General features: G+C 34.5%; 1 protein-coding gene across 1 annotated transcript in view; it reads left to right on the forward strand.

Moving 5' to 3' along the window:
- The first annotated feature begins 17580 nt into the window (after positions 1-17580).
- LOC101896486 (uncharacterized) overlaps positions 17581-25337 on the forward strand; it is a 92602-nt gene continuing 84845 nt past the window's right edge. The window contains exon 1 of the mRNA XM_059131714.1: positions 17581-18619. Within this exon, the coding sequence (XP_058987697.1) occupies positions 18081-18619 (539 nt within the window). The 5' untranslated portion in view covers positions 17581-18080. The remainder of the gene's footprint in view (positions 18620-25337) is intronic.

The following is a 25337-nucleotide window of genomic DNA, read 5'->3' on the forward strand; positions in this document are numbered from 1 at the left end:
AGAAGAGAGAACAGTTCGAAATGTCATTCTCATTTAGGTTTGCTCAAAAAATAAGGGAACGGAAAATAAGCAGAAATGCGATAAAATGTCAAAATTCAAAATTCCAAAAGTAAACAGCCTAAATCGAACTGGTGAAACCTTACTGAAAAGAGCGCCAAAATTTAAAAAATGAGTATTGAAGACGATAAGTTAAAATTAATAATTTATAATAATAATTAATAATCTGATTCCTCATTCAGCCAGTCCTCTTCACTGCTGGAATCATCCAAATGTGAATACATCAGTTGCTCCATATTTTCTCTTTTTGTTTTTTGCACGACAAATATTAGTTTTTCCTTTAGTTTTCAAGTTGATCATTTTCTTTATTGAAATGTATCAATACATTTTCAACCTTGTTAGCCCTGCCAATTAAATGTCAAATTTACAATATGCACATTTCTGCTCGGCCAAATTCATGTAGCTAAAACAAGCAGAAATGTGCACCACTCAGCGCCATTTTTTTTCTCGAGAGAGCTGCAAGTTTTGCTAGTTTTTGGAGTACGGGAACGCGTTGTAGCAGAATTAGTGCTAATTAGTACTAATTTGCAGGTTCTGTAACACAACTAAATAAAGAGCTTTTGTGACTGGCTTAAGTCATCGGCTGGCTTCTTTGGAAAATTACAAAGGAGTGTATGGCCATAATCGAACTAAGTCAACCTAAGGGTGCAAGTACATTAAAAACTTGAAGTCAAGGCTAGGCAAATTAATGTCAAGTTATAATGGACAGCGACGGCAGGATTTTATTGCGACTCTGTACTCTCTTTGTGTCACATAATATACCTAGCCATGACTTCAAGCTTCTTATGTACTTGCAGCTTAAGACTCCCTTGTTCTTCTACGAAGAAGCCAGCCAGAGAAGCGTTTTATATATTCTCACCTTCAGCAACGTTACAGGGTGACTCAGAACATCGATATTTCACGTTTAATCCTTTTTTCAACTGTTCCCAAAACTACAGGGTGAACTAAAACATCGTAATTTCCCATTTAATACCTCTTTCCAACTGTGCAACAGGAAAACATTTCCAATATTCTGATATCCTGCTGGTGTCAGGACGGAGGCTCTAGAAGCTTCCATATAAAAACGTCGAAATAACTGTGAATGCCACATCAAAGAGGAAGCCCTTACATGGATTTTAACATATAAAATGTTCTCCAAATTACTTTTTTAAAGAACAAAACTCTCCAATTTTCTTATGGCCATGACAGAAATTTGGCTAGAGCCTCCACATAAAAATGTCAAAAAAACTGTGAATGCCAAATTAAAGATGAAGCCATGCAGTCATATGATTACAACTTTTTTGCAAAATTAATCATTTGACGACATCTCATTGCTAAAATATTTATTTATAGATCAATTGGCCCTGATGCAATAAGGAGGTAGAGCAGCTTCGCAAAACAACAGAAATACAGCCCTGAGGCAATACCCGCTTTCTTTCAGAATTATTCAAAATTATACTCAACAAGTTGTTTCTCAATTATTTTATATTTTTACTCATTTTTAAAATGAATGAAATGTCTGGATTTTTTTAAAAACATGATCCAAACTATATAATTTTTTAAGGTAGATGCATCAACGCATAGGAACATTGATACGTTAAAAAATAAAAAGTTTTTTTTTTTTCAAAAATAAGTAAATTTTTGTAAGTTTTCTTATAAAACACCAATCAGAGAATCAGAATTGTTTCAAATGTGAATAATTTTTTATTCAAAGTTTCCAATTTCTATTTGGTTTGGCAGTTCATTGTCCCAGCAGCTGTGTCAATGCGACTACCTGTATTCTTCTATCATGGTACATACACAAATCAGAGATGTGAACCAGTTTTCTATGCAAGGAAATTTGACAAGGTAAATTATAGAAAATGCAGAGATGGGAATGCTTTTCTGAAATGACCCTTATAAAATATTATCCAAATCATATGAATTTTTGTGGAACAAATTTTCCAATACTTTGATTTTTAATCGTGTACTCAAAATTACTTGAGTGAAAGCAACGATACTTACTTTTGATAACAAAGATTTGTCGAGATTTACAGGGTGACTAAGAACATAAACCTCCAACCGATTTAAAAACAAAATTAATTTATAAAATTATGGCCCGTTCTTATACTTTTCCTTTATAGTCCACTTTTGTTATCCCTTACTTTGGGAAAAGTTCACATTATCGGGCACTCTTTATTACATTGATATGTCAAATTTTTTTTTTTCAAATATAAATAGATTTTTATATGTTTTCTTATACGACGTAATTCGGAGGTTATTATAATTCGCGTTTTTCAACAATTTTTACAAATTTAAATAATTTTCATTCAAAATTTTCAATTCTAAAATTGGTTTGACAGTTCAATGTCCCAGCAGCTGTGCCGATGCGTCTACCTATATTCTTCTACCATGTTTAAAAATATGCATTTTTATGGAGATATGGCAAGCTTTTTGTACTGGTAGTCACCACATTTTGTTCACAATGGCATCATAATTTTAATTTAATAGTACTAAACAAAGCGAATTTGTAATTGGTTTTGTGAAAGAAATTTATAATCAGTTCTTCAATATAAAATGAACGATTTGCGTTATCCATTATTAACTTAAATAAATTTTGCTGTTATTGTCATATTATCAATATAGAACATGGCAACATGAATTCAGTAAACTTTACGTTAAAAGATGGAAGATAGCCTAACCTTTTGCTTATCTAACAGTTCATACTTAAATACAACTTGTAATAACGAAAAACGATTTATGTGTCCGACAACATCACTTGCATGGTAGAAGAATACAGGTAGTCGCATCGACACAGCTGCTGGGACAATGAACTGTCAAACTGTCTTTTGAATTGAAAATGTTGAAAAAATATTGAAATTTGTAAAAATTGTTGAAAAATGCATATTATAACAACCACCGATTTGCATAGTATAAGAAAACAAATAAAAATATACTTATTTTTAATAAACATTTAAATAATTTTGACCAAGCGTTGATGCATCCACCTATATTCTCCTATCATGATCACTTTTTTATCTATCGAAAAGATGTAGTAACTGGACTATGGATGAAATTTTTCACGTTCATACCCCTGTTGTTGATTCCATTAAAAAGCTCTGGGATAGCTCCATATAAAAACGTCCAACAGAAGATATGCCAAATGAAAGTGTAGAAAATCCCATTATTATGGAGTTGTACAGAAAAACGTTAAAAGATTATTTTATTTTTGCTTGACATATTAATGTAAAAATGCTGAGGGGTTACTATGTAACTCGATTGGAAAGTAAAATATTTCGGATGAGAATTTTCCTACCAACTAACTCGAATTCGCAAACCCATTTCCTACTTTCCTACATATCCAAGTATAGTATAATCATACTCTACTTTCGGATTTGGATAACTATTTATTTCAAATTTAGAAGTCAAAGTCGTTCGAAAGTTGACATTACTGCATAGAAAATGAATGAAAAACTTTCGAGGGTATTTAACCATTAGCTAAAGAGTATTCTATAACGTATTCTATAAATAATAAAGTTGGTTGAACCGTTATATGGGGGCCATATCAAAACGAAAAACCCATATAGGTTTGTTATGTTTTGTAAGTGTTAAATACCACATGTGTAACAATTATGTGGAATATCGAATATCGAACGTTCAAATACCGAATTTTAAATAGATCCGATAGAAAATGTGGCCTAAACCGTAAATAATTAGGAATATAAGTCGGTACCGTTATATGGGCGCTATATACAGATATTGGTAGAACCCCTTGCAAAAGGTAGAACCCCTTGCAAGTGTATTTTGAACAATTCCGTTGAAAAGTATCATATATAGGGAGCAACCGTTCTATGAGGGACCGTGGACCGATACCGACACAATACAAATTATTGTGCCAAATTTCTGTACGTCAAATAGTGTGGACTGATATCACAAAACTTGAGGATATATTTGAATCGATTTCCTATTTTATGAGTTACACGACAAATACCAAGAGGTGTTACAAACGGAATGAAAAATCGAATATATCCTGCTTTCCATAATAGAGGATCAATACAAAGCGAAGCCAATTTCAGACAATACTCAATTCTATGACGGCACATCTACAGTTGGCTAAAGGCAGCAAACGAATCCATTTTTTTGATACCTTGTTTTCTTTTTTTAATATTTTACGAAGTAAATGCTGCCAATTCCGAATAATACACTCGAAAGTACTGCCAAAAAAATCCATTTAGTTGCAGCACTTTTTACTCGATCCCAAACTGTTACATAGTAAGAGTTTAAATTTGAATCGAATACCACATTCGACTTGTTCGAACTTTCGAATCGAGTTACATAGTAGCCCCCCTGATGTATCTATTCCAGAACTTCAGGAATCTACACATTATACTACGATAAACGCTGATTTCGAAAAACACTATACACTTTTTTGATATAAAATTTTCCTGCTGGCGATGTGAACATATTTTTTGCTTAATAAGAGAAAATTCGCTATTATACCTAACAAAATGCCAACGGCGATGGCGTGGAAACTCTTTCCGCGGTTTCGTTTTGGATACACAACTTCGACACTTGTATTACGTACAGGAACAAATTTATATGTTATGTTTATATGTTATAGTTCTACCATGGTATTCTATCTGAAAAGATGCAATTCCTAAAATGAAAAACATTGAAATATGTATGGTACTCTGGTTTTACTTTGTCTTAAAGCACATTTGTACTATTGAAGATTAACCCATTAGATCCAGTGGGTTAATCCTGCGGAGGATTAGAATACCGTTCAATTGTGTACGTATACATACACAACCAGAAGAAATGTAAAAATATTAAAAAATATAAATAGAGACAGCGAGAAAAAAAGTGTATCTTCCAATGTATTATCATAAGCAAATAAAATTTTAATTTTTTGTTGAGTAACGCCCATTGTAGAAGAATACAGGTAGATGCATTTGGAACTCAATGTTATGACAAATTCACAGCGTTCCATTCGTTTTCGCGATTTTCTTTTATTATTTTTTTTATTTTACTATGAATTACGAATCGTGCCGTATGAACGGGTTAATTCGTGTACATAATTCTGAGAGCGAACAACGTTGTTCGGTTTCCAATGGAAACATGCTATGAGAGTGATTTGTATGGACACAAAGAACAAATGTTGGCCCACACATTTCAAAACAACACAGGTAGCCGCATCAGCTGCTGGCATAATAAACTATTATTGAAATTCTCATTCGAAATCGAGTGAGTTTGTCGAAAAACACATCATAACAACCTGTAAGCTGCGAAAAAGAAAATAGCAAATAATGAATTTATTTTTTAAGTAATTCTGTAATATTTTTGACACATCAATGTTCACATGTGCTGATGCAACAAATGTATTTATTGGCGGTAAACCATGGCAGAAGAATACAGATAGATGCCAATCCCACGGCAGCGGTTCTACGATACAGGATTGACCCGAAACAAAAATATCCCAGTTTCGGCCAGCGGCTGCCAACCCAGTATGCACATGTTTATGTTTGTTTATTTTTCTGAATTGGGAGCAGCATATCCCGGAATGCTTGCTCCGGATTTTATTGAGGTTTGAGGAAAACCCCGGACCTTGGTTCTGCTCGGTTTGTCAGAACGTCAGATCTGTTTCGGTGCGATGTTCCGGACTAAGGCGCTTGCGAGATTAAAGCGAAAGGGATTATGTTGCGACATACTGCAGTAACGTAGTCCCCAGCGAGTCCACTTCTTCGTCGTCCTCATCAGAGACGTCGTCGGAGAATGGAACTCCATCGCAGTCTCCAGAACAGCAACCAACACCACAGCACCTAACGCCACATGTTGCTGTTCCAACTCCGAATTGTGCATCATTCTTGCAATTCAATTGCAACGGACTCCGAGGTAAAATATATGAGGGAGTCGAATTTATGAATCGGAGGAATATTAAGATCGCAGCTGTGCAGAAACCAAGCTGAATGAAAATTTGAGCCTACAACGTACTAAGGAAGGGTCGCACCAGAAGTGGAGGTGGGGGATTGCGTTCCTGAACCACCATTCTGTTCAGTACAGATCTATCTCGCTTAAGCTAGTCTCTAGTGACCCATACATGGAATGTATAATGGTAGCAGTCAAGTGTGGAACTACAGAGGTAGAGGTGCTTAATTTGTATATTCCGCCGATTAATGCTGTGAACCGCGTTATTTATCAGATATTAGCCCATTGTTGGTAGGCAATAACCGCCTGGTACTAGGGGATTTTAATGCCCACCATGAGTTGTGGCATTCCGTCCTAGATAATGACCAGAGGGGATCAGCGCTGGCAGAGCAGATTGACTGCTCAACATTCTGCATCCAATAAGAGGGGAGTGTCACAGTTCGCCAGACGTAACCATAGTGTCACCCGGTCTGATAAATGACTTGCCAACTTGTAATTTCCCTTGGCTCAGACCCATGGTACATTGAATACAAGGTAGGCTAACTTTGAAAAAATTGCAAGTATAGAGGTCTACCTGTATGGCTTGTAATGTCAGAATTGCTATCAAAGCAATAAAAAAGCAAACAACTTGTTGCATTGATTTTGAATAAATAATTTAAAACCGCGAAAACTGAATAAAAGGTCAACATTTCTTTTCAAAATCATGTTCTATATATCTCTTATGGTTTATATCGCGACAAAAACTGTAGACTTTGTCGATGCATACGTTGCAATAAGCATTTTGAAAACACCCGAATTTGAATATTTTCTGAACAATTTTTTTATTATTGAAAAGAAGACACACACATAAGCAAATAAAGTTGACATATTAAGCCAGAAAAATAAAAAAATTGAAATCATATGGTAGTTCTGCCCTACCTTGAATTCATTGTACCATGCTCAGACCATCTTCCGATAATCGTCTTCATAAGCAGATCGCCCGATTTGGCTCAGTCCACCTTTCGATAATCGTCTCCATAAGCAGGTCGCCTGATTCCATAACCTCTGAACGCCGCACTTTACTTAACCATGGGAAAGTTCACTGGCCAGAGTGCAGAGAATTCGGATAGCAGAAAAAATTTTCCGAAACATCATCAAAGCTGCAACCGCTCTCTATATACCTGCTGGTCGAATACCCCAGACAAGACCAAACTTCCCAGCAGTGATGATCTCCGCCAAAATTTAAAAAATGAGTATTGAAGACGATAAGTTAAAATTAATAATTTATAATAATAATTAATAATCTGATTCCTCATTCAGCCAGTAATCTTCACTGCTGGAATCATCCAAATGTGAATACATCAGTTGCTCCATATTTTCTCTTTTTGTTTTTTGCACGACAAATATTAGTTTTTCCTTTAGTTTTCAAGTTGATCATTTTCTTTATTGAAATGTATCAATACATTTTCAACCTTGTTAGCCCTGCCAATTAAATGTCAAATTTACAATATGCACATTTCTGCTCGGCCAAATTCATGTAGCTAAAACAAGCAGAAATGTGCACCACTCAGCGCCATTTTTTTTCTCGAGAGAGCTGCAAGTTTTGCTAGTTTTTGGAGTACGGGAACGCGTTGTAGCAGAATTAGTGCTAATTAGTACTAAATTGCAGGTTCTGTAACACAACTAAATAAAGAGCTTTTGTGACTGGCTTAAGTCATCGGCTGGCTTCTTTGGAAAATTACAAAGGAGTGTATGGCCATAATCGAACTAAGTCAACCTAAGGGTGCAAGTACATTAAAAACTTGAAGTCAAGGCTAGGCAAATTAATGTCAAGTTATAATGGACAGCGACGGCAGGATTTTATTGCGACTCTGTACTCTCTTTGTGTCACATAATATACCTAGCCATGACTTCAAGCTTCTTATGTACTTGCAGCTTAAGACTCCCTTGTTCTTCTACGAAGAAGCCAGCCAGAGAAGCGTTTTATATATTCTCACCTTCAGCAACGTTACAGGGTGACTCAGAACATCGACATTTCACGTTTAATCCTTTTTTCAGCTGTTCCCAAAACTAAAGGGTGAACTAAAACATCGTAATTTCCCATTTAATACCTCTTTCCAACTGTGCAACAGGAAAACATTTCCAATATTCTGATATCCTGCTGGTGTCAGGACGGAGGCTCTAGAAGCTTCCATATAAAAACGTCGAAATAACTGTGAATGCCACATCAAAGAGGAAGCCCTTACATGGATTTTAACATATAAAATGTTCTCCAAATTACTTTTTTAAAGAACAAAACTCTCCAATTTTCTTATGGCCATGACAGAAATTTGGCTAGAGCCTCCACATAAAAATGTCAAAAAAAACTGTGAATGCCAAATTAAAGATGAAGCCATGCAGTCATATGATTACAACTTTTTTGCAAAATTAATCATTTGACGACATCTCATTGCTAAAATATTTATTTATAGACCAATTGGCCCTGATGCAATAAGGAGGTAGAGCAGCTTCGCAAAACAACAGAAATACAGCCCTGAGGCAATACCCGCTTTCTTTCAGAATTATTCAAAATTATACTCAACAAGTTGTTTCTCAATTATTTTATATTTTTACTCATTTTTAAAATGAATGAAATGTCTGGATTTTTTTAAAAACATGATCCAAACTATATAATTTTTTAAGGTAGATGCATCAACGCATAGGAACATTGATACGTTAAAAAATAAAAAGTTTTTTTTTTTTTTCAAAAATAAGTAAATTTTTGTAAGTTTTCTTATAAAACACCAATCAGAGAATCAGAATTGTTTCAAATGTGAATAATTTTTTATTCAAAGTTTCCAATTTCTATTTGGTTTGGCAGTTCATTGTCCCAGCAGCTGTGTCAATGCGACTACCTGTATTCTTCTATCATGGTACATACACAAATCAGAGATGTGAACCAGTTTTCTATGCAAGGAAATTTGACAAGGTAAATTATAGAAAATGCAGAAATGGGAATGCTTTTCTGAAATGACCCTTATAAAATATTATCCAAATCATATGAATTTTTGTGGAACAAATTTTCCAATGCTTTGATTTTTAATCGTGTACTCAAAATTACTTGAGTGAAAGCAACGATACTTACTTTTGATAACAAAGATTTGTCGAGATTTACAGGGTGACTAAGAACATAAACCTCCAACCGATTTAAAAACAAAATTAATTTATAAAATTATGGCCCGTTCTTATACTTTTCCTTTATAGTCCACTTTTGTTATCCCTTACTTTGGGAAAAGTTCACATTATCGGGCACTCTTTATTACATTGATATGTCAATTTTTTTTTTTTCAAATATAAATAGATTTTTATATGTTTTCTTATACGACGTAATTCGGAGGTTATTATAATTCGCGTTTTTCAACAATTTTTACAAATTTAAATAATTTTCATTCAAAATTTTCAATTCTAAAATTGGTTTGACAGTTCAATGTCCCAGCAGCTGTGCCGATGCGTCTACCTATATTCTTCTACCATGTTTAAAAATATGCATTTTTATGGAGATATGGCAAGCTTTTTGTACTGGTAGTCACCACATTTTGTTCACAATGGCATCATAATTTTAATTTAATAGTACTAAACAAAGCGAATTTGTAATTGGTTTTGTGAAAGAAATTTATAATCAGTTCTTCAATATAAAATGAACGATTTGCGTTATCCATTATTAACTTAAATAAATTTTGCTGTTATTGGCATATTATCAATATAGAACATGGCAACATGAATTCAGTAAACTTTACGTTAAAAGATGGAAGATAGCCTAACCTTTTGCTTATCTAACAGTTCATACTTAAATACAACTTGTAATAACGAAAAACGATTTATGTGTCCGACAACATCACTTGCATGGTAGAAGAATACAGGTAGTCGCATCGACACAGCTGCTGGGACAATGAACTGTCAAACTGTCTTTTGAATTGAAAATGTTGAAAAAATATTGAAATTTGTAAAAATTGTTGAAAAATGCATATTATAACAACCACCGATTTGCATAGTATAAGAAAACAAATAAAAATATACTTATTTTTAATAAACATTTAAATAATTTTGACCAAGCGTTGATGCATCCACCTATATTCTCCTATCATGATCACTTTTTTATCTATCGAAAAGATGTAATAACTGTACTATGGATGAAATTTTTCACGTGCACTCCTGTTGTTGATTCCATTAAAAAGCTCTGGGATAGCTCCATATAAAAACGTCCAACAGAAGATATGCCAAATGAAAGTGTAGAAAATCCCATTATTATGGAGTTGTACAGAAAAACGTTAAAAGATTATTTTATTTTTGCTTGACATATTAATGTAAAAATGCTGAGGGGTTACTATATAACTCGATTGGAAAGTAAAATATTTCGGATGAGAATTTTCCTACCAACTAACTCGAATTCGCAAACCCATTTCCTACTTTCCTACATATCCAAGTATAGTATAATCATACTCTACTTTCGGATTTGGATAACTATTTATTTCAAATTTAGAAGTCAAAGTCGTTCGAAAGTTGACATTACTGCATAGAAAATGAATGAAAAACTTTCGAGGGTATTTAACCATTAGCTAAAGAGTATTCTATAACGTATTCTATAAATAATAAAGTTGGTTGAACCGTTATATGTGGGCCATATCAAAACGAAAAACCCATATAGGTTTGTTATGTTTTGTAAGTGTTAAATACCACATGTGTAACAATTATGTGGAATATCGAATATCGAACGTTCAAATACCGAATTTTAAATAGATCCGATAGAAAATGTGGCCTAAACCGTAAATAATTAGGAATATAAGTCGGTACCGTTATATGGGCGCTATATACAGATATTGGTAGAACCCCTTGCAAAAGGTAGAACCCCTTGCAAACTCTTAATACCATATTTTGAACAATTCCGTTGAAAAGTATCATATATAGGGAGCAACCGTTCTATGAGGGCTAAACAAAAACGTGGACCGATACCGACACAATACAAATTATTGTGCCAAATTTCTGTACGTCAAATAGTGTGGACTGATATCACAAAACTTGAGGATATATTTGAATCGATTTCCTATTTTATGAGTTATACGACAAATACCAAGAGGTGTTACAAACGGTATGAAAAATCGAATATATCCTGCTTTCCATAATAGAGGATCAATACAAAGCGAAGCCAATTTCAGACAATACTCAATTCTATGACGGCACATCTACAGTTGGCTAAAGGCAGCAAACGAATCCATTTTTTTGATACCTTGTTTTCTTTTTTTAATATTTTATGAAGTAAATGCTGCCAATTCCGAATAATACACTCGAAAGTACTGCCAAAAAAATCCATTTAGTTGCAGCACTTTTTACTCGATCCGAAACTGTTACATAGTAAGAGTTTAAATTTGAATCGAATACCACATTCGACTTGTTCGAACTTTCGAATCGAGTTACATAGTAGCCCCCCTGATGTATCTATTCCAGAACTTCAGGAATCTACACATTATACTACGATAAACGCTGATTTCGAAAAACACTATACACTTTTTTGATATAAAATTTTCCTGCTGGCGATGTGAACATATTTTTTGCTTAATAAGAGAAAATTCGCTATTATACCTAACAAAATGCCAACGGCGATGGCGTGGAAACTCTTTCCGCGGTTTCGTTTTGGATACACTTCGACACTTGTATTACGTACAGGAACAAATTTATATGTTATGTTTATATGTTATAGTTCTACCATGGTGTTCTATCTGCGCAGCTGTGCAGAAACCAAGCTGAATGAAAATTGGAGCCTACAACGTACTAAGGAAGGGTCGCACCAGAAGTGGAGGTGGGGGATTGCGTTCCTGAACCACCATTCTGTTCAGTACAGATCTATCTCGCTTGAGCTAGTCTCTAGCAGTCAAGTGTGGAACTACAGAGGTAGGGGTGCTTAATTTGTATATTCCGCCGATTAATGCTGTGAACCGCGTTATTTATCAGATATTAGCCCATTGTTGGTAGGCAATAACCGCCTGGTACTAGGGGATTTTAATGCCCACCATGAGTTGTGGCATTCCGTCCTAGATAATGACCAGAGGGGATCAGCGCTGGCAGAGCAGATTGACTGCTCAACATTCTGCATCCAATAAGAGGGGAGTGTCACAGTTCGCCAGACGTTACCATAGTGTCACCCGGTCTGATAAATGACTTGCCAACTTGTAATTTCCCTTGGCTCAGACCCATGGTACATTGAATACAAGGTAGGCTAACTTTGAAAAAATTGCAAGTATAGAGGTCTACCTGTATGGCTTGTAATGTCAGAATTGCTATCAAAGCAATAAAAAAGCAAACAACTTGTTGCATTGATTTTGAATAAATAATTTAAAACCGCGAAAACTGAATAAAAGGTCAACATTTCTTTTCAAAATCATGTTCTATATATCTCTTATGGTTTATATCGCGACAAAAACTGTAGACTTTGTCGATGCATACGTTGCAATAAGCAATTTGAAAACACCCGAATTTGAATATTTTCTGAACAATTTTTTTATTATTGAAAAGAAGACACACACATAAGCAAATAAAGTTGACATATTAAGCCAGAAAAATAAAAAAAATTGAAATCATATGGTAGTTCTGCCCTACCTTGAATTCATTGTACCATGCTCAGACCATCTTCCGATAATCGTCTTCATAAGCAGATCGCCCGATTTGGCTCAGTCCACCTTTCGATAATCGTCTCCATAAGCAGGTCGCCTGATTCCATAACCTCTGAACGCCGCACTTTACTTAACCATGGGAAAGTTCACTGGCCAGAGTGCAGAGAATTCGGATAGCAGAAAAAATTTTCCGAAACATCATCAAAGCTGCAACCGCTCTCTATATACCTGCTGGTCGAATACCCCAGACAAGACCAAACTTCCCAGCAGTGATGATCTCCGTCGTACCAACCCTACTGATCCTAGAATCAGTGATTTGACAGTGGAAGTCAACCGGTTGGTACAGGAGCGTAAGAGGAAAAGTGACTAGACCATCTGAAGTGTTGTAATATTGGAACCGATATGAGTAAACTGTGGGTAACGGTTAAGTCGCTCTCGAACCCTGGAAAAAGGGATGAGAGGACATTAGTCACATTTAACGACGTAACGGTGACTTATTCGAAGAGATGCGCGGAATATTTTAACCGACAATTTGTCGAGCACCCCGACAGCGACAGTGCGAAGAGTACTACGTCGTATCAGATATATTCCCGCCGAGGAGGAACCACCACAGTTTACTATTGGTGATGTTGCAAATGTCACCCGGAACGCTAAGTAATCCAAAGCGGTGAGCCCCGACAGAATCTCAATGGTAATGCTGAAGCAGCTGGATACGACGGGAGTCGAGCACCTAACGAAAGTACTCAACTTGTCGCTAGCCACCCACATAGTGCCCGAAACCAGGAAAATGAGCCGGGTAGTCCCACTACTGAAACCAGGCAAGAATGCCAGTAAAGTCGAATCGTACAGGCCGATTTCGCTTTTGTCGCCAGTAGCTAAGACTCTTGAGGCTTTACTCCTCCCCAGCATCAGAGGAAGCTATCCAGTTGCCAATCAACGGATTCCGTCCACAACATAGTACCACAACAGCATTACACGCCATTTCCACACGTATTAGAAGAGGACTGAACCAGAACAAGTCGTGTGACAGAACAGTGTTGGTAGCCCTTGACCTGTCAAAGGCATTTGATACGATCAATCATGCCGTGCAGAGAACCACCCTCCGGCCAAGTTTGAAACGTTGGATAATCAAATATATGTGTGGACGCCAGTCGTAGAATGAAACAGGGACTACATGGTGGGGTGATATCTCTGGAACTGTTTAACCTCTACCTTCCCGGAATTCCTCGCCCTACAGACGGCATAGAGATCGTAACGTATGCGGATGATTGTACGATCATGGCGTCGGGCCCAGTGGTCGATGACATGTGAAATGCTAAACCCCTATCTCGCAGAGCTTGCCGCATACTTCCACGCGAGGAATATGAAAATATCCGGATAGTTTCAGAGATGAAACACAGCTGAATGTGCAGGTCGAGGGGAATTTAATTCAGGCCACGAACTACCCTAAGATTCTAAGGGTCACGTTCGACAGCATGTTTAAGTCGTCCGCGCAAGCCACAGCTATCTGCGAAGATGAAAAGTTATAACGCGATATGTCGATCTGTGGTCAGCTATACGGCTCCAGTGTGGTCTGGGAATACTAGTGCTGCGCAGTGGAAGCACATCCAGACTTGCCAGAACGCTGCCCTGAGAACTGCGACAGGGTGCCTTCTCATGACACCAGTGGACCATCTACATGAGGAGGCGAAAGTCCTTCCCTTACGTCAGCATAATCATATGCTTTCGTTGCAGTACCTGCTTTGGTGTTACCGTGGGAGTCATCCCAACTATCATATGGCGGACAAATCTCCCCCACCCAGACGTGTTAGGATGGACATACACGATCTATAGAGGGAGGTCCAACGCTACAAGAGAGAAACTCTAGATCAAGAAGCCTATCAGACAGGTCTGAGTGGCATTCATACCGATGCAGTCGCGGATGTCATTAGCAGTTATAAAATGAGTGCCGTCCTCAGAGACCACCCCCATCCATTGCAGCTGAAGAACGTCAGCTGCCTGGACAAACAAGGACAGTTTTGGTACAATTACGTTCAGGGTGGTGTAGAAGTGCGTGACGCCTGCCTAGCAGGCCCGCACAATACGCTGCACCTCTTTAATTGCACAGCCAAACCTACCAAACTCACTCCAGAAGATCTCTGCCTACAGCCCATTAAAGTAGCGGAATTTGTAAACCTGGAGCTGGAAACAGATTATCAGGACGCAAACACTTACATGTAATACTGCTACAACAACAACATGTAGATGCATCAACGCATGGGAACATTGATATGTCAAATGTTTTTTCAAATATAAGTACATTTTTATATGTTTTCTTTTTTAAAAATATTAATAATTTTTCATTCAAATTTTTTAATTCCCAAATTTTTATTTTACAATATTCATTCATGTTTTGACCCTTTTCTATAAATGTTGACATTTTGAATATATTTTTGGGTGTGTATATTTTTTTTTTTTTTGTTTTTGCGGGAAATAAACATATCAATTTATTTGTCGATGCAAAATTTTTGAAAATAGTGCCACTTTTGTTTCCAGCTATCTGCAAATATTCCAACTCTTGTACAAAAACGTAGGTCGAATGAGGGAGATAACAAAATTTACTTTTGTTTTAATGTTCATACGCCATTCAACATTATATTTTTCATCCATATTTTTCAGTTTCCTGAAAATTTTGAAAATTTCATAAAATTTTGAATTTGTAAATGTCATATTTGTCGATAAATACTCTCATTTGTTAGGAATGGCACATATTTCATCTTAGTTGTGGAAGTGATTTGAATGGAACAAAGAACAAAAATTTACGTTCCCTCAGCATACTTTTTGTGGGGAATTAAGTAATTAGTAGGGGAATTAAGTAATTAGTAATTAATGGTCGAAAACCGAATAGAAAGCGAATCAAGTGTCATGTGAACTTTGCAATATTTATTTCTAGCTGCCTGTTGCACGCATGGTAGAATTAAGAGGGTAAAGTCATGCCATGATATGTTTACAATTTTTTTCAAAATTATTTCTTTGACGTCTTATTGTCAAAATGTAGAGATGGGAATGCTTATTTGCAATGACTTTACCTTCTTAATTTTACCATGGCAAGCAATCGCTTAGTGTTTTTTTTTTAGCTTAGTGTATTACTCCCCATTTTTGTCCATGGTATAATTAATACAGGTAGCAGCAAGTCCCAGCTGATATGACTCTGTAGTAATACTAGTGTCAAGCTCAATATGACGTTTTGTGTTTTAATTCCATTTCTTGATATACAATAGGTATACCATTTTTTAATATAAAATTTCACTGCAGAACAATGTGAACATTTTTTGGCTTATAATAATCGCAGTTGCTTTTCCCACGATTGCTAGAAGTGTTGAGAGATTAGGTCATACAGCTAACAACTATACATTCAGGGGAATGATATGATATGCATTATAAATTTAATAATCCAAATACCAAAAATGTATATTTTTAAAATTAAAATAATTTATTAAAAATTAATTATTTTGTTTACCTTTTTGGACATAAACTCTGACACTTGTATTACATACAAAAAACAAACTTGTATGTGGTTGTTGTTACGATTGTTGTACAACAACACTTGCTGTTATCTCTATTATTCTGCCATGCTTATTGTCTAAAGCTCGTTGTAGTCATTGGTGTTGTTTTTGGATGTGGTTTATACTGGTTAAATATCAACATAAATTATACGATTTGGGGCAGATACATAAACCATGGTCTTAGGAAGAAATTCTAAGAAACATCCAAAGGAAAGAAGAACTTTTATTAAAGTTCTACGAATATGAATCGTAGAACCATAAAAGAATTTCGAAGGTAAAGTCATGCAATCATATGTTTACATTTTTTTTTTTCAAAATTATTCAATTGACAACATCTCATTGTCAAAATGTATATTTATAAATCCGTTGCACATACACAAATCAGACATGGGAACCTGCTTTCCATGCAGTGAAATTTGACCAGCTAAATTACAAAAACTGGAAAGATGGGAATGCTTTTTTGAAATGACTTTACCTTCTTAATATTACCCTGCATTAATCATGATGCCTTGCTTTCTAAACGACAATTATTATTTCTTTTATTTAGACTAAAATAAAATTATTTTTTATGCCCGTGTTTATGCTACCCAATTTAAGCAATGTTTTTAATTTCTAATTATCATTTGTTCATTTTCAACATTATTTTTTTCACTCGTCTCTTATCTATTGTGACCCTATTAAAGTCGGATATTTCATATAACTTATAATTCTACACTGTAATTATATGGTATTTATCTTGTTAATAAAGTAAAAAATCGCTATGGAACGCAACTATTGTTCGTTCTGTAACTTTGTAACGGAGTCTTACAGTGTCAAATTGACTTAATTGACAATTGGTTTTGTTTATTTTACTCTTTTTTTTACAAAATTCTCATATTGGGGAAAAGTCAGAAAACATGAATGGAATGTCGAGATTATTCCACAAAACTAAACTTAATATATATGCTCTGTTCCAGTACCTGCAAGAATCTTTTACATTCTTGAAATTCTGGGACAGATCAATAGTTTTATTCGAAAATTTACAATTTGTTGCCCATTGACGTCGAAAATATGAATTTTTCTGGTATCTAAAATTGAAATAATTTATAATTATTGTGTTTTTTTATTCAAATACAAACTGTGTATATGTCTTGACAGAATAGGGCCACAAAAAAAATGTATTAGGAGGGAGCTTTTGCTCAGTTCCAGAACCTTCAAGTATCTACCATTTTTAAAATTTTATTCGATATTATCAAGGAAAAATCGGTTGTCGTAGTAAAAACTTTTACATTCTTGCAGTTCTGGAACAGAGTATTTGTTTTAATTTCTGTAGTTGTGCCATGGTATGAACTAGTTAGCTCTACTGCAACGCCGTTGATATTTGTTGCTTCAGAAAGACTTTGTTCTCATGTACTGTTAGCAAATTGTGATCTTCGATTTTTTGAGGTTGTGTTTAAAAATGCATTAGTTTGATGAAGTTCACGGCGTCAAATTTTATAGTGGTCCCTGGCATAGTTGGTAGTCATCGAGACTCAGCGCTGGTCTTTTCGTTTCCTGATACCTATTTGTGTTTGTGTTATAAATAAAAATAGAACGGCGAAGATCACACGGATACAAAGATTTAACAGGCCACGGCGATACATTAAGTCTTAATGATTAAGAACTAAACGCAAACAAAGAAAGAAGTTTTTTAATTCGGGTTGGACTGTTAAAACAATTATTGGTTCGTTCGTTCCCTTTTTCGAATGTCATCGTCGGCGGTGGACGCAATTTATCTGAGCAAACATATATAAATATTAGCTTTAAAAAGGGCGATTACCAGTGTATATTTTACAGATACAAATATTCGGAATTGAACGATGTCGCAATAGAAAGTAAACAAACTGAGATATGCAATCACGTACAAATAGTGCAAGTACCTATATTGAAAGAGTTAAATATTGTGAATTAAAATTTCTATTTTTCTTATTGTTCTAACAAAACATATGAAAGTATGTGTGATACAAACAAACGATTTTCGACTGGAAGTGGGTCTATCAACGGAAATACAATCAGTGAAAATGCCTTTGATAATATTTCGATAAAATCGGAAGCATCCATCGACCAAATAGACAGCAAAGAATTATTACAACATAATCAGCAGCTACATCAAACTACTCAGTCGCTATTAATGGCCAGTACAATGCTTGTGGGTAGCACAAATAATGTGGGAGGAATCAAAAAACAAACCGAACATGATCAATTGGATCATGGTCATTACAGCAGTGCCAATGTATTTGGTTCCACAGATTCCATGAACTCCCAATTCTTGAATTATACCACAACACCAATGAGGCCTTCTTTGGGACAGCAAAATATTATGAGCCTTACAAGTACCATGAATATAAATATACATGATCTGATTATGGAGAACCATGCCTTACGGGAGCAACTTAAAGAAGTCGCTGCAGATCGCGATCGCTTGTTATGCGAAGTATCGAATTTGCGACTCGAGTTGGATATGGTGGAATTAAAACGACTGCCGGAGGAAACGTGAGTCCATGAATATATATTTAATTGACACTCTTTGCAACCACAAGAAAAAAAAACATTTATTTCCCGTATCGATCTGAATTGACATGGTATAAAAATTCAGGTAACAGCAAGTACACATACAAATTTGTTTTTGTACGTAAGAGTTATATGTCTATCAGATACATATGTCAGAGTTATATGTTCGTAATTGTAAACGAAACAATTTTGAAAAAAATATTTAATGTTAAGAAGGTTCATTTTTGAAATTTAGATAAAACTAAAGCAACTGAAATTATAAGGAGAATGAATGCTCTGTGACTTTTTTAAACATTAAGAAAATGAGAAAGATTTTCTTGTTTTAAATTAGGTACTTTATTCACTTTTTAAAAACCTTAAACAAAAAACCAAAATTCATTGTGGCTTGGACAAAACAAAAGCAACTTTGTTGTACATTCATAAGACCGCGGCAATTTCAGTTGTTTTTACTGTTATATTTATCGCTTTTGCTTCCTTCGACAATTTCGGTGGTTATAAATCCTTTTTGAGAAGTTTTTTACAACAGCATGTGTCTTTCTATTCGTTTTTTAAGTACTCCCGAAAAAAGTTTAAAAATGGCTAGAAGCAAATACAGTACATGAATAAAACACCAAATTATCAGTGACTATAAAAAAAACATATCACAGAAAATGATTTACGAGAAATATTTCATAAATATTTCTGTGATTTCATAAATATTTCTGTATACTAAGTCAGTTTTATGAAACTGGATCAGAAGTAACAGCCTATAAAGGATGAAGGCCGTGAAAAACTTCAGCCCGTACTGATCAACAAATTGTGAGAGAAATAAAAAAAAAAAAAAACAACCATTTAAGAGGTCAACTGGATTGGTGAGAGAGCAATCATTGGATATAAGCTCGAGATCAGTGCGTATACTAGTAGTGGTAGCTGGGGTGCATGCCCGTAAGCCATCAAAAAGCCATTTATATCTGAAAAAGTCAAAAAGGCTTTCGGAAACGATAATATTAAGTGGAATCCACCTCAATGGAAAAACATTATGTCTGGGATTAGTCTACGTTTAATATTAAAGGCTCAGACGTGAAAAATTTTACGGTGAGAAGACCAAACAATTAAAGACTCAAGCCGTGTTGCAAAAGTACAGTGAAGCATGAGGGAGGGTCAAAAATGGCGTGGCGCTGTTTTTCTTTCTATGGACTTGAGCGTATCCATGAAATAAAGGAAGTTATGGATCGGTTTGTTTACAAAGATGTGTTGGACACCACGTTGTTCCCTTACGCTGAGTAAAATATTCGGCTCATTTGGGTGTTTCAGCATGACAATGATCCCAAACTTTCATCAAAACTTGTCAAATATTGGTTGCGGGAGTCAATAATCGATGTTTTGTCATGTCCGGCACAATCACCTGACCTAAACTCCATAGAAAACCTTTGGAGTATCGTAGACAGGAAGATCAAGCGAGATTCGGAAACAAATCAAGCAACGAATTCAGGGTGCCTGGGAAAGCATACTCAAGATCATATTGAGCGTGTTATAGATTCAATGCCTCATTAAAAACTGTATATATATATATATATATATATATATATATATATATATATATATATATATATATATATATATATATATATATCTATATATATAAATGAAAGTTGTGTTAGTTACTACGCTTATAACTTAAGAAACGCTGAACTGATTTTAATGATTCATACAAATTCGGAATTGTCTCTTATCCGAAAAGGATAATATCCAAAAAAATCGCGTAAAAATGTAATATGTTAACATTTTCATTTTGATTTTGAAATGTACAATAGTAATGTTTTATTTGGCATGATTTTTTCCATTTTGACTTACTTTTTTCTAATGTATATTTGTAGTGTTTTTTATATTTCATTTTTGTATTCGAATATTAATACCAATTTATTTAATTGACTTAATTTCTTGAGAACTGAAATTGATGGCGGGTTACATGGAAGTGTAGTACCGAATTATGTGGTGGCGAAACGGAATAGATGATTAATGCGGTCACACCAAAGTTAAAAGATAATTACTTTTTCAAAATCGTTAAAAAAAAATCACGAAAAAAGAGATCTCATTGCAACAATTCTCAAAACGGGAAAATATCGAAAAAAATTTCCAATGAAATTGAATTTTAAAATAAAAGTACATTCTATTGACAAACTTTGTAAGGATCTTTAAACAGTTGCTTTAAAAAATCAGCGAACAAGTTGAAGATTTTTTCAATTTGTAATATCATATTGAATTCAGTAGATTTTTTGCGAACAAAATAAAGAATATTTTTTCTCTATATACAATTTTTCACCAAAAAAAAATGAAATAAGTGCGAAATACGATGGTAACTGACATCTACCTTTCAACTCCAAGGCCTACATCGTGCTTCAGCTGGAAGATGCGCAGACATTTAAACAAACAAAAATGGCCGAAAAATACTAATGGGGCTTATTTCAAAGTGTGGCCCTACTTCTTTCATGTGACAATAATCCGTCCAATGAGAGCTCAAAATGCAAAAATTATTGGGAGTATAATCAGTAAAATACCAAATATAAAGGATGCAAAATAGTAGAGCGAATGGGACTTTTAGTAAGAAAAGGATTTCTATCCTTCCAAAAATTCTTCCTGAACATTTAAGATACCTTAAATCGCTTTTGCAGGTCATGATATCGATCATAAATAACCATCGTATGATTTAAGCCCTTTTTGGAGTCTTCGCCACTTTCTTCTATTTTTGGCCCTTATTTGGCATCTTTGTTTCTAAATTTTTTTTCCTAAAATTTTCGGAGTAGGGCACATATTGGTCTTGACCACTAAAAAATTGTATTTATGCTACCCTGGGGTAAGGAACCATCGTACAGATAATTGCCACATGCATGTAAAGTCCCCACATTGGAGTATCCCCAAGTCCACTTTCACATTCTATTGAATTGTAACCCCCCAAAGAATATTGGTTGGGAACGTAGATTTGGGATATACATCTATATGAAATAAATTGTGAAACATGAACAAATTACAAACATAAGAAAGTAGCACGGGACTGAATATTTGTTGAATCGTCATTGATTTATACTATGATGAAAAATATGGACTTTATGGTGTCTCCAATTTACAATTTTAATGACAAATAAAATTAGTTCCCATCTTACGGTAATGGGTGTCAAATAGTAATTATATTTGACTATTCTGAAATCAGTCTGCCCTCAATTATGAGTTGGATAAAACTATTTTTACTTATTTAAATAACGTGATTTTTTTCAGTTTGACATGCTATATTTTTCTGCTATATTTTTGATTTGGCCTCTATTTGTCATCTTGGATTATAAGGGGTGAAGAAAGTTTTCAATGTAGGTCGATGTTTCGCATTTTACCATATTTCAAAGGATTTGGCTAAAAATGTATATTTGGGGGTGAAAATCTTACATAAAAATTTCAACATATCTACAAATTTTAGTATTTTCTCCATGTAATAGTACCCCCTCAAGTCCACCTTTTGGCGGACAAACAGACCGACATGGTTAGGGGGACTTATGAGGACTCTAATGCACAATCTGAGGTGCTAATGGGTTTAAAAAAGTAATTAAGTTTGGATATTCTTAAATCAATTAGCCATCAATTATGAGGTGTACAAAGTACAGTAAATTCCAAATTACTGCTCATTTGAATAAAAATTAAAAACTAATAGACCAGTACGTGAACATTTATAACATTCATATCTTTGAATAATTATGCTTTGACAAATATGCATAATAGACAAAAACTACGGGCCGGCAACGCGGACCGGGCCAGCTAGTATATATATATATATATATATATCAGTCAGTATGGACTGAAGTTTTTACCGGCCTTCATCCGTTATAGACTGTTCCAGTTTCATGAAACCTAAAACTAATAATAAATAAAAATGAATATATATATATATGTATATATATATATATATATATATATATATATATATATATATATATATATATATATATATATATATATACATATATATATATATTTCATTTTTATTTATTATATATATATATATATATATATATATATATATATATATACATATACATATATATACATATACATATATATATATATTTCATTTTTATTTATTATTAGTTTTAGGTTTCATGAAACTGGAACAGTCTATAACGGATGAAGGCCGGTAAAAACTTCAGTCCATACTGACTGATATATATATATATATATATATATATATATATATATATATATATATATATATATATATATACATATATATATATATATATATATATATATATATATATATATATATATATATATATATATATATATATATATATATATATATATATATATATATATATAGCCTTTATTACCTCACACATTATTATGCGTCAGCGCTCAAGATGTTTTAAGTGTTTTATGGCGGCTGGGAAATATGTAATTTTAGAATATTTATTGGCTATTCCTAGATTTTCCCAGCGACTCAACTGCACTTAAACGTATGCACAAAGTATTTTGTACAAGTATTTTGTACGAGCGGCTTAAATGTGTATGTTAATAGTCGACTGTATTTTATAAAATTGAAAAATGGATAGTAAGAATAACCTATGTAAAGCTAAATATAGAAATAATATAATATTAATTTAGGAAACCGCTTCCAGGAAACAACTCCACTGCTTTGCCCAGTCTCTCTTGCCGATACCACCACCATTATCTGCCGGCTTCATTTTCCATGCTGCCGAATTAGTAGTCCATCGCTGCAGACCGTCATCACCCACGTAGCAAATGATTGCCATTGGCTTTATGGTAAGCTCCGATTCGTTATCTTCCACACGGCCATTGTTGGCTTGCTCTTGATTTCTGCAAGGCAATACCCTTCAGGAGGCGGAACCAAAGAGCTTTGTTCTGCTTTTCCCACTTCATCGATCCATTCTTTTCCTCTAGGAACGTTGTCGTACTCATCTTCCCCGCATCCGCCGAACATGTTGTTCATCTTTGTCCCGCAGGTTTTCTTCAGATTTGGCGAGCAGATATTTTTCATGGGCCTTCGCATTTCTCAATATCATTTCACTTTTTTCCACTTCGATTATTAGTTGAAAACGCAATTAGGTTGCTTGTCCCTGCAGAGATTGTAAATTATTTTCATAGGCTTGCATTTGTTCTTGCAAACCATCTTCTAATTCTCTGTCGTAATCTTCCTTTGTTTCGACATAGTTAACTTGTCTGTTTTCTTCCACTTGCTCTTCCCAAGTTAAATAGTCACATTTCAGCAAGAGTATCCATCGTAATGGAGGTTTCATCGAATCTTCGATTTCTTCATCGATGTCCAAGCGACTCCGGGTTGCTAAAAGCTTCATTGCCGATAACATACACATATCCACATAACAGGGTACTATCTTCATATAGGTGTACCCTCAAGTACCGTCGTAACTGGTAATATGTATTTTCTACCAGTACCTTCCATGCCGCGACGTGTTTCACCTTTTCAAAGACTGACGTCGACGTTAATAACTGAAAATAGTCTGCCAAAGTGGTGATATCTTCTTCCAGAGATTAGATCAGATTATTTGTCCTCTTTTCAAAACTTTTTATATTGCCTTCTTGGCTTTTTTCTATATATTTTTTGTTTAAATTTTGTTTCTTTTTTAGTTAGGACTTTTAATGTCTTCTTTCCAAAATTATATGTTCTCTTATTTGTGACTTTGCTGTCCTCTTTTATCTATTTTTTTTAAGTTGCCCCGTGGGTCTTTTTTGTAATATGTATATTTTTTTTAAATTCTGCCTCTATGGCTTTTTTATTTACCTATACCTTTTTCATATAATTTAATCCCTTCGACAATTTTTTTTTAAATGTCTCAGCAGACTTTTGTTTTGTAGCTGTTCTCCTCTTTTTTTTGAAGAATAGCTACTTCTTTTTTGGTTCTTTTGAGTTTCTTACCACTGGTGGGGGATAACTCAAACCAATTTTATTTAAGGTCGTCGATTTTTTATTTTTCGAAGGACCAATGTAAAATAGAATAGAGTCCAATCTCCCTCTTCGATTGTCAACTCTATTCTTTATTCGGATCCTGCTCGGAAGATCAATGTTTTGGGAGAGAAAAGAATACGACCGAATGGTTTGGCTGTTGATTCAATTCTGATTTTATTTAAAAAAAATATGATTCTTAAGTGCTACTGAAACTAATCTAACTTAACCTAATCGCAGCCACACAATTATTCATATCTATTCTAATACTGAATGGAGAACATTGCAGGGCTGCTTGACATTTCATTCAAGTGGTCTTGTGCATCTACGGAGCGCATTGATGTCTGTGCGTGTGGGTCATAGCCTTTATTATCTCACACATTATCGTATGCGTCAGCGCACAAGATCACCGAATTGTTCACTGTGGTGTTTTATGGCGGCTGGGAAATATGTAATTTTAGAATATTTATTGGTTATTGCTAGATTTTGCCAGCGCCTCAGCCTTAACGTATGTACAAAGTATTTTGTACAACTTCTTTTCAAAATCATGTTCTATATATCTCTAAAGGATTATTTCGCTAAATATAAATAAATAAACATTTTAAAAATCCCCGAATTTGAATATTTTCTGAAATTTTTTTTTATTGAAAAGAAAACACATACATAAACAAATAAGGATGACATATTAAGCAGCGGTGCTCAAGAAAAAATATCTCTTTTCAGTCAAATTTCTCTTTGCTTATTTAAATCAAGAAC

This window comes from Musca domestica, unplaced genomic scaffold (genome assembly GCF_030504385.1).
Source record: "Musca domestica strain aabys unplaced genomic scaffold, Musca_domestica.polishedcontigs.V.1.1 9, whole genome shotgun sequence".
Classification (NCBI taxonomy): Eukaryota; Metazoa; Arthropoda; class Insecta; order Diptera; family Muscidae; genus Musca; species Musca domestica.